Consider the following 11,062-nt stretch of genomic DNA (forward strand, 5'->3'; position numbering starts at 1 on the left):
TGCGACATCTAAAACCCATTTGACAATGGGTTTATTATCTAGAATATTAAAAGGAATTCCTGAAAAAGCAATAAGAAAAAGATAGGAAAACAACAGAACATCGGACAAAGGCTAGGAACAGGCAGTTTCCAGGAGGGGACACAAGAAAGGCTACCAGGTATTTGGAAAGATGCTCACCTTGTTGATAATCAGGAAAAATCCAGTGTAAAATAATGATATTAACTTGTAGTTCTGTACGATCAGATCGACAAAAATTAGAAGGCTGAATAATTACAAGCATGGCCATGGATGTAGGGAGGCTTTGATGCATTGCTGGTGGGCACATTGCAAAAGAGAGAACAATCTGACAGTACCTGGTCAGTAAGCATATATGTGCCCTCTGACCTAGCAGTCTCAGACACACTCTGTCACAGGTCCACTAGACGTGTACAGGGATGTTCACTGCAGCATTCTTTGTAGTGGCAGGATGTCGGAGGCAGCTAGGTGTGCAACACTGGAAGACTAGATAAGGAAAATCTGATGCATGCACACTATGGAACTTCATGCAGCAGGAAGAGGGGGAAGAAAGAAAGAAGTAAAAAGCTATGCCCCATATCTTTTATCAAGAGAGCAAAAATTTTTCCAGGAGCCTCACCCATTAGACTACTGCTTGCATTTCACTGGCCAAAACTGTGTTACAAGGTCACACTTAACTAAAACGTGACTAGAGAGAAGGGGGGGGTCATAGGTAGAGATTGTGTCATCTCACTAGTGATGTCTAACATGTAATCTAGTAGATTTCTTCTAATTGCTGCACAGAATTCCACAGCATGCATTCACCGCATTTTACTGTGATGGCTAGAGGTACAGTAGCCATCTTGCGGCCATGAGGAAAAGTCAAGAGACTCCCAGAGAAGGCCCTGCCATCATCAGTTTATATCAACACCAACAGCTTATCCCTGAACTTCTTAATCTGGTGTGAAGAATAAACCCCTATTTGGTTAAGCCACCTGTGGCAGTTAGGGTTCCACAGGGGGCAACAGAAATAGATCTGGCTAGTGTAGACATAAAGGAATGGGGAAACAGGTTCTAGGTTCAGAAACAACTCCCAGCTTTGAGAAGCACATGACCTCTGCCTGTGACTGGGAAGCAACAGTCACTCCTAGAGGAAGCTGATGAATCAGGAAGCTGCTCACCAGAGCCCCGCTACATCTGTCCTGATCTGTGACAGCAAAACAGATGTCCCATGGTATTCAGCTCTTTTCCAAATGTACATCTTGCACAAGAGCAGAACCTAAATCAGATTCCTAGCTCAAGGGAATCGAGGAAGTGTCATTTTGGTATTCCAGCTTCTGTAGTTCAGAAGAAACACTAAAAGGAGTTTGGGATTGATGTTGGCAGCCACCACACCACTGAGGCCTGCTTTCGGTTACTTACAACCAAACACACTCCTAACAGATACACTGCACAGAAAGCAACAGGGGGCCATCTCTGAAACAGCACGGAGTGAAAAAAGCAGAATGAGTTCTGTCACACAATTCTAGGGTGCTGGTTGAAACATACATAAATCACAAAGAGGAAGGGAGGGAAAAATAAAATAAGACGAAATCAGAGAGGGAGACAAACCATAAGAGTCTTAACTCTAGGGAACAAACTGAGGGTTGCCAGAGGGGAGGTTGGTGGGGGGATGGGGTAACTGGGTGATGGGCATTAAGGAGGGCACTTGGTGTAATGAGTACTGGGTGTTATATGTAAGGGATGAATCACTAAACTCTACCTCTGAAACTGATTTAAAAAAATACATGAATCAACACTACCTTTTTTATTATTTATTTATTTATTTAAAATATTTTATTCATCTATTTGACAGAGAGAGACAGCGAGAGAGGGAACACAAGCAGGGGGAGTGGGAGAGGGAGAAGCAGGCTTCCCGCGGAGCAGGGAGCCCGATGCTGGGGCTCGACCCCAGGACCCCGGGATCATGACCTGAGCCGAAGGCAGACGCTGAACGACCGAGCCACCCACACCCCAACACTACCTTTTTTAATGCAATGTACATTTTTAAGAATATATAAGTGCCAATTGGTAAAGGGAAAGAGGAGAAAAATGGGCTGTGGGGATTGGGGATGAAAGATAAGCCAAATAAAGTAGAATAAAAAAAGATCTTGTACATGCTGATGGTGGGAGGGATACAAACAGAACACGGTTGGCCCAAAACTGAGTCAGTAAATTTAATTTTAGCATTAATTTAATTTAAAGGGTGGTTTAATAATTATCATTAATAAATAATTGTAAATAATTTAATTCAATTATTGTAATTTTAATGCAATTTAAATATTCCATACTTAATTTACCATACCAAGACTAGTCCATGAAACTTATTCTATCATAATTTCTGTACTCCTAATTAAGCAATTCACCTCCCCCAGTCCCAGCCCCTATTCAAAGAGATGTCTGCACTCGCACCCTTTCCTTCCACCACCCCGGCTCCACCGAAGGGAAAGGGACTTAAGGACTTCAGGCTTACGCGGGCGGGTCGGGACCCCTCACGACCCTCCCACCTCCGAAGGGTGTGTTTCTGGTGTGGGAAGCAGAAGGTGAGCGTGTTGCGGCGGGGTGGGGGGGGTCGTACCCCAGAGCAGCCTCCGCAGGGGAGGAGCCTCCGTGATCGGGCCCCGCCCACTTAGGGCAGGCTCTCGGGCGGGTCCCGGTCTCTGGGAGAGGAGAGCTCCCGCCCCTGTCGGCCCGCGTCCGCTATTGACCCAGCTTGATCCAGCTCAGCCGCTGGGTGTTTGCAGCAGCTCTTTCCCTAAGTCCAGCCATCTGTTACCTGCCTTGCTTCCTGGGGAGAGAGAGTCCACCTCGGGCCGCCCCGGAGATCCGGCGAGTGTGCTCGCAGGAGTCTGGGGGGTGCTGTGGGCCCCGGCAGTGACCGCCTCCTAGGGAGCCTCCACACCCGGGTAAGGTCCCTTGGGAAAGCGAAGACCGCCCCCTCCTTGACTCTTAACTGGGATCCTCACAGCGAACCACTTCAGCCGTCTTAGGGCTCCTGCCCACAGCTTGTCTTCTCTTGGGTGGGTGGGCTGCTGGGACCCTTCCCTGGGATGCAGGGAGACACTGTTCCCCTCCATTCTGTGTTATAGATGCCAGCCGTGTGAGGCGGAGGGACAGGCCTTCTTGCCCCCTCCCCGGGCTGGACGAGGAAGAGCGCACAGGGGAGGGCTGGGCATGTCTGAGACATCGTCCTGCCCCGCCGGCCAGGAGACCCCTGCCCCAGGCTGCAGGCTGGGGGCCTTGTACTGGGCCTGTGTCCGCAATGACCCCGTCCAGCTCCAAGCCACGTTGGATGGTGGGGTCTCCCCAGAAGAGGCCACCCAGGTGGATGGAAACGGGAGGGTGAGCTACCCCAGGTGTTTCCCAGGGCAGCTAGAGCAACTGTGTCCCTGCCACAGGACGTTCATCCAATGCCTGGATCCTTGGGAGGAAGGGAGGGGGTGAGGGTGGGTCTAAACAGAGGCTGGGACATCTCTGGGATGGATGTAGGTTTAGAGGGCCCCACAGGGGTCCCAAGGAGATCCTGGAAAAAAGCACAGGGGCTGAGCTGCCCCTCCCCTAGACAGGTCTCATGGTTGCCTGCTACCGTGGCTTCCAGAGTGTGGTGGCTCTGCTCAGCCGCTGCCCTTTCCTCGATGTGAACCAGCAGGATAAAGAAGGGGACACAGCCCTCATGCTGGCTGCTCAAGCAGGTGAGAGACTGTTGACCTTACCTTCCACCAGTTTTCCCCACTTCAGACAGGGTCACAATCCCATACTTTCTGTCTAACTTTCTCCCACCGCAGGGACTGTTGTGTTTGGTGGAGGGTGGGTTTGGGGCTTCATCACCCTCTTTTGGGGACAGCTAAGCTCTGTGCTTGGTGCCCTGCAGGCCATGTGCCTCTGGTGAGTCTCCTGCTCAACTACTATCCGGGCCTGGACCTGGAGCGCCGAGACCAGCGGGGACTAACAGCACTGATGAAGGCCGCCGTGCGGAACCGTTCGGAATGCGTGGCTGCCCTCCTCATGGCAGGTGCATGGGGCCTGGACTGGGATTTGCGACCTCCAGTCCCTCCCCAAGTCTTCCAGCCTGACACTAAGTCAGCTGTATGGTTGCAGAGAGAAGAGAGGTGGAGATTGAGGACCAATCTAGGCTGACTTCCTGGAGGAGGGGAGTGTGCTTGAGCTTCTCACAGTCAACAAAGTCCAGCTGTTGATATCTCTGTTGACACTATGAATGTTGGTCTCAGAAAAGAAAGCTTGGGAGGATAACCTAGACCAGCTGGAAAAACAAAAACCGCTGATCTCTGGAACCAGACTCTTGGGTTCTACTCCCGGCTCTGCCACTAGCTGAGTGACCCTGGGCAGACGCCCTCCCTCTCTGGGCCTTAGCCGTATAATGAGGGTGTTGGCTTTCTCTGGGATGACTTCCGTTTCTGACAAGCCAGGGTTCCAGGGACGCGATGATATGTAGTTGAGGCATGTGGCCACCTGGAGTTGTTCCGGAGTGAAGTCTGCACTGCTCATGAAGTCTTGGGCCTTCACTATTTCCTGAGGTGGGGTTGCTATCTGTTGGTCACCCTGGGGAACCCCAGCCTCCAAACTCTTCTTTTCCCTATCCCATCTGACTGTGTTTGGGGTGAGAAAGGAGAAAACTCAGCAACCTCCCTTTATCCCAAAGTGACTGCTATTCCCCTACCCCAGATTAGAGGGGTGTGGTGATGAAGAGAAGAATGAGGAGTGAGGGCCCGCAGGATCCCCCTCCACCTGCCCAGCAGGTGCAGCTCGGGCCTCCCCTGTCCTGGGCAACCTGCCCACTACTCCTTCCTTGGCTCAGGAGGTCCCTATTCTGCTCCAGGTTTGGAGACACACACACACACACACCCCCGCCCCCGGCCAGGTCTCTCAAGTCTTTTCCACTCTCTGGACTTTCCGTTTTCTTTTTTAGTCTTTTTTTTTTTTTTAAGGATTTTATTTATTTATTTGGGAGAGAGAGAGAGATGGAGAGGGAGAGCACAAGCAGGGGGAGTGCCAGGCAGAGGGAGAGGCCCGACGTGAGGCTCAATCCCAGGACCCTGAGATCATGACCTGAGCTGAAGGCAGACGCTTAACTGACTGAGCCTCCCGGGTGCCCCTTCTTCTTTAGCCTTAAACAGATGTTGGGATCTGGGGCTGGTACTGTCCTGAGGCTGTATCCGCTGACAGCTCCCAGATTCCAGCTGCAACAGGATGGGACTCTGTGGTTTTTAATCTAACCCAAATCAGTCCTGCTGCAAAAGAATCTGCCCTTCTGGGGCACCTGGATGGCTCATTCTGTTAAGCACCTGCCTTGCGCTCAGGTCATGATCTCAGGGTCCTGGAATCGAGCCCCGCATCGGGCTCCCTGCTCAGCAGGGAGCCTGCTTCTCCCTCTGTCCCTCCTCCTGCTCATGCTCTCTCTCTCTCAAAAAAAAAAAAAAAAGAATCTGCCCTTCTGCAAGTCACCAATCCCTGTCCCATCCCCTGTCACTCCTGTGCCCCCTCCCAGGTGCTGACCTGACAGCGGTGGATCCTGTTCGGGGCAAGACAGCCCTAGAGTGGGCACTGCTGACTGACAGCTTTGACACCGTGCAGAGGATCCGGATGCTACTGCGGCGCCCCCAAATAGAGCAGCTGAGCCAGCATTACCAACCCGAGTGGCCAGCCTTGCCTGGGCTTGTGGCTCAGGCCCAGGCCCAGGCCCAGGCCACCCCATCTCTCCTAGAGCGACTGCAGGCCACCTTGAGCCTCCCCTTTGCCCAGTCTCCTCAGGAGGGTGGTGTCCTGGACCACCTCGTGACCATCACGACCAGCCTGGCCAGTCCCTTCCTCACCACGGCCTGCCACACCCTGTGCCCTGACCAGCCACCTGCGCTGGGCACCCGCAGCAAGTCTGTGCCAGAGCTGCTAGGCACTGCCCCGCCCCCTCCCCCAGTCCCTCAGCCCCCCCAGGTAGTCCCTGGCTCCCGGGTCCTCATCCCCTACCAGAGCCGTCAGGGCATGCTGAGTATGTGCCCTCAGTGGCTACAGCCCAGGGACAGTAGCAGCCCCAGGCCCCAAGCCCCCAAGATCCGCCTCTCCAAGGCATCGTCATCTCCCACACAGTACAAGCTGGAGCCCAGGCCTCGAGAGAATCGAAGCCTAGCCCTTCCTGTCTGGAGATACCAGGAGCTCAGGATAGAGAGGAGGAGGCAGGAGGAGGAGGCTAGGTGGGCACAGAATTAGGGGAAGATGGGCTAAGGCCAGGCTGGGAGCCCGTAATCAGGTCTCTCCCTAAGGCTCCTTCGCCCTCGAGAGTCCTTTTGCTTTCCCATCCATCTCTGTACAAATGATTCTACGCTAACCTCCTTAGGAGGTTATTCATACAGCATTGTTTGCAATCGTTAAGAGTGAAAACAACCTAAGCATCCATCAACTAGGCTAGGGGACTAGCTAAGTTGATTATGGGTGTGATTACCGTACATCCATATGATGTATTCTATACAGTGGTAAAACAAGATTAAGGAAGCTCTTTATGTTCTGATACGAAACTATCTTCAAGATGTATTAAGCATAAATAATCAAGGAGTGGAACAGCGTGTATGGCATGCTACTATTTGTCAAAGTACAATTTGCACCAAGATAAACTTGACTAATACAAACATATAGTGAGTACCAGGATGTATTTAACTACTTAGTGAATGAAGGATTGAAGGAGGAAAAGGAAAAACCATTACTGACAGTGGAGAGAAGAATGCTTGAATGAGATTGGAAAGGTAGGTACAAAAAAAGTTTAATTCCTACCTGGCAATAAAACCATCACTTTTGGGGTGCCTGGGTGGCTCAGTCATTAAGTGTCTGCCTTTGGCTCAGGTCATGATCCCAGGGTCCTGGGATCGAGCCCCGCATCGGGTTCCCTGCTCAGCGGGAAGCCTGCTTCTCCCTCTCCCACGCCCCCTGCTTGTGTTCCCTCTCTCACTGTCTTTTTCTCTGCAAAATAAATAAAATATATTTTTTTAAAAAATCACTTTTTGTTCTGCCAGATAAAAATAATTTGCTATTTATCAATCTTCTACAGCTTAACCTCTTAATTTTATATGGAGTCTGGGCCGTAATCAATAGTAAATAGTATGTCAGACAAAATTACTTCCCCTAGATGACCCATAGGTGGGGTTATTAGCCAAAAATATCTTGAAAAGGCACTTAATAATTTTTTGTGTGTGTGCCTTATTTACAATCTTTTCCCTCAGGTTTTGTTTTTGTTTTTTTAAGCTTCTATCTTTAACTAATCGTCAGACCCAAGGTGGGGCTCAAACTCACAACCCTGGGATCAAGAGTCGTGTGCTCCACCAGCTGAGCCAGCCGGGCACCCCTGGGTATTTTTTCTTAACACGTTTGCTCCATAAATACATTTGCTTGTTTGTTTGTATTAATAAAAGCAACCTTTTATAAGGTGCTTACTATATACATTAATACATTTAACACTCCCAATAATCCTATGAGGATTATATCTTTTTTTTTAAAGATTTTATTTATTTATTTGAGAGAGAGAGAATGAGAGATAGAGAACATGAGAGGGAAGAGGGTCAGAGGGAGAAGCAGACTCCCCGCCGAGCAGGGAGCCCGATGCGGGACTCGATCCCGGGACTCCAGGATCATGACCTGAGCCGAAGGCAGTCGCTCAACCAACTGAGCCACCCAGGCGCCCGAGGATTATATCTTTGAGGACAAAGGACACAGAGAAGGTAAGGAACTGCCTGGGGTCACACAGCTAGAAACTGGCAGAGATCAAGATTGAGAGCCAGCCATCTAGTTGTGGAGACCAGGCTCTACACTGGAACCCTGCTGCCTCACTGGAACCTCTCTGGGAAGAAACATGGCCACTTGCTCGGGAAGATGACTGAGCAACTTGACCAAGGGCAGAAAGGAAACTTTTCACTGAATATCTTTTTGAAACTTTTGACTTTTTAAAAACTCAACTTTATTTTTTAGAGCAGTTTTATATCTACAGAAGAGTTGTAGAGATGGTGCAGAGTTCCCATACACACCACACTCGGTGACCTCTGTTGTTAACGTGAGTAAAGTACACGTGTTACAATCAGTGAACCAATATAAATACATTATTATTACTCACGTCTAAACTTTATTCAGATTTCCCTAATGTCCCTTTTCTGTCCAGAATTCCATCCACAATACCACATAACACTTAGTTGTCATGTCTTTGTAGATTCCTCTTGACTGCCAATGATCTCAGGTTTTCCTTGTTTCTGATGACTGTGACGATTTTGAGGAGTACTGATCAGGTATTTTGTAGAATATCCCTCAATTGGGATTCCTCTGATGTTTTTCTCACGATGAGACCGGAGTTACGGGCTTTCAGGGGAAGACCACAGAGATGACACACCATTCTCGTCACATCCCACCCTATGGAGGGTACGTGCCGTGAACGTCGCGGCTGAGGGAACCTTGCTCACCTGGCTGGAGTAGTGTTTGTCAGGTTCCTCCCTGTGATGTCACTCTTTCTCCCCCCTTTGTCCGTCGTGCTCTTTGGAAAGAAGTCATTGCGTGAAGCCCACACTGAAGGAGTGGGGAGTTACATCCCATCTTCTTGGGGGTGGAGTATCTACATGAATTACTTGGAATTATTCTGCACAGAACGTTTTGACTTTTTAGTCATGTATTTCTAAATTTTGAAAAATTAAAAAATAAACCTGTTCTGGGACACCTGGGTGGCTCAGTTGGTTAAGCGACTGCCTTCGGCTCAGGTCATGATCCTGGAGTCCCGGGATCGAGTCCCGCATCGGGCTCCCTGCTCAGTGGGGGGGTCTGCTTCTCCCTCTGACCCTCTTCCCTCTCGTGCTCTCTATCTCTCATTCTCTCTCTCTCAAATAAATAAATAAGATCTTTAAAAAAAAAAATAAACCTGTTCTTTGAATAGGGGAAAGCATGCAGACACACTGGGGTGACAATGACTATTTGGGTTAGATAGTGTGTGATTTCTCCCAGAGGGTTCTTTTTTTTTCTTAAAAGGTTTGTTTATTAGTTTGAAATAGAGTACGCAAGCCCGAGTCAGGGGAGGGACAGAGGGAGAAGGAAGGAGAGAAGCAGACTCCTGCTGAGCGCGGAGCCTGTTGCAACACGGGGCTCGATCCCAGGACCCTGAGATCCTGACCCGAGCTGAAACCAAGAGTCAGCCGCTCAGCTGACTGAGCCACCCAGGCTCCACTTTGCTGGAGGCTTCTTCTTCTTCTTCTTCTTTTTTTTTTTTTTTTTTTTTAAGATTTTGTTTATTTATTTGAGAGAGAGAGAGAGCCTCCCTGCTGGAGGCTTCTGAAGGCAACTGTGGTGGCCTGGAATGGATTCAAGGCTAATTTCCCATTTCCTACCTGTGTGAAGAAGGCGCTTAAGTTCCTCTTGCCTCTGTTTTCTCATCTGTTAATGGGGGAAGACAGGGTTTTGGGAGAGACCCATTAGATCATCTGGGTTAGGAGTTCCTATAAACTGTAAAGTGCTACCAAGATTTGAGGTGCTATGGAAGGGTCCTGGGGAACTGAGTTTGATTGAGCTGTTTCTGGGCCTTCAGGCTGGAGCTTGGGTTCTTTCCTCCCATCGAAGACAGGGAAAGAAACTACATTTGCAGGCCTGGAACAGCATGGTGGTTATCTGCTTCAGCCTGGGAGCCAGGTGGTGACCTTGGGCAAGTCACTGAGCCTCTCTGAGCCTCCAGGCTCTCACGCCTGCAGGGGAGGTAACAATAACCTCAGTCATCGTGGGCCCGCTGGGAGAATTCAGTGAGCTGGTGGAGCACTGCGCTGTCCTGGCCTCAGCATCGCCATTACCCTATGGAATCCTCATGACCTTCCTATTTTCTTTTTTTTTAAGATTTTATTTATTTGACACAAGCAGGGGGGGTGGCAGGGAGAGGGAGAAGCAGGCTTCCCGCAGAGCAGAGAGCCCGATGCGGGGCTCGATCCCAGGACCCCGGGACCACGACCCGAGACGAAGGCAGACCCTTAATGACTGAGCCACCCAGGCGCCCCATGACCTTCCTATTTTATAGTCAAGGGAACAGACCATGATTAAGCGACTTGCCCAAGGTCACCAGCTGGTAGGGGCTAAGTGACACTTGGAGTTCAAGTCTGTGGACCCTGACGCCTGTGTCCTTTCCAAGGCAGCGCGTGGCCTCTGCCCGCAGCCGGGGTGCCCGGGCTCTCTGTGCCTCTCCCTGCCATGTCTAATGGGCCTGAGTTGTCCTAGGGCATAGGGGTGACCTCAGCATCTTCAGGACCAGAGAACTAGCCCTCCGTGCCTCTCCCTCCTGGCCAGCGTGGGCTGGATCTGGGCTAGGGGCGTCAACAAGCAGGCAGCCATCCCCCGGCAGAGGCAACCTCTCCCCCTTGGAGAGCCACCGTCCATGCCTGGCCATCCTGGGGCAGCTCAAGTCTTAGGCCCGCAGTGCCACAAGTGCTCTTCTCAGGCCAAGCCTTTTGTCTCGAATCCTCTAACAGCTTCTGACAGCCTTTCAGCTTCCAGAGAGGAGAGAAGTCAGCGTGGGCTGCTCTACCTGTGCCCCCCAAATATCCCAGCTTCTCCACCAACATCCCAGCTTCTTCACACGCCGGCCCAGCTCCTGCAGCTCCACATGGAGTCCCTGTCAGCCGAGGCCAAGGACTCAGGACCGGGTCCCTGGCTGCGCAGAGCACGCCACGGCAGAAGCGCCCTGCGCAGGCCGGCACGTGGGTTTGGATCCCGGCCCTGCCTCCGACCATCTCTGTGACCAGGGACCTCTCCCAGCCTCCGTCTCCTCATTCGTAACATCCAGCGGTGATAATGTATAATCTCTACTTCCCAGGGTTGTCCTGCAGCCTATGCAAGGAGGGGTATGCGGGCACCGAGTGTGGCCTGGCCAACAGCCAGCACCCGGTCAACAGCAGGTTTTGTTACTGGGCTGATCTGCAAGGCGTGTGGCCAAGGGGCCCGGCTCTGTGGAGGAGGCCAGCGGACATGTCCTGGGAACCCCGTGGCATCCTCCGTGATTCCAGTAGTCTACTCT

At 51.0% G+C, this 11,062-nt stretch overlaps 1 protein-coding gene across 1 annotated transcript; it reads left to right on the forward strand.

Moving 5' to 3' along the window:
• The first annotated feature begins 2,746 nt into the window (after positions 1 to 2,746).
• ANKRD33 (ankyrin repeat domain 33) lies at positions 2,747 to 6,994 on the forward strand. The gene is made up of 5 exons (XM_028096836.2): positions 2,747 to 2,939; positions 3,123 to 3,375; positions 3,596 to 3,725; positions 3,905 to 4,045; positions 5,540 to 6,994. Exons 2-5 carry the CDS (start codon positions 3,208 to 3,210, stop codon positions 6,253 to 6,255), a joined length of 1,155 nt encoding a protein of 384 aa, XP_027952637.2. The 5' UTR covers positions 2,747 to 2,939; positions 3,123 to 3,207; the 3' UTR covers positions 6,256 to 6,994.
• The last annotated feature ends 4,068 nt before the right edge of the window (positions 6,995 to 11,062 follow it).

Source organism: Eumetopias jubatus, unplaced genomic scaffold (assembly GCF_037043125.1).
Source record: "Eumetopias jubatus isolate StellerSeaLion01/CBP00866 unplaced genomic scaffold, mEumJub1_p1.0 scaffold_8, whole genome shotgun sequence".
NCBI classification, from domain to species: domain Eukaryota; kingdom Metazoa; phylum Chordata; class Mammalia; order Carnivora; family Otariidae; genus Eumetopias; species Eumetopias jubatus.

Excerpts from the sequence above, each read along its gene's own strand:
- ANKRD33 (XM_028096836.2), top strand. The coding sequence starts at position 3,208 with ATGTCTGAGACATCGTCCTGCCCCGCCGGCCAGGAGACCCCTGCCCCA. Across the intron at positions 3,726-3,904 it reads CATGCTGGCTGCTCAAGCAG|GCCATGTGCCTCTGGTGAGT; the intron begins GTGAGAGACTGT and ends GGTGCCCTGCAG. Across the intron at positions 4,046-5,539 it reads GGCTGCCCTCCTCATGGCAG|GTGCTGACCTGACAGCGGTG; the intron begins GTGCATGGGGCC and ends GCCCCCTCCCAG.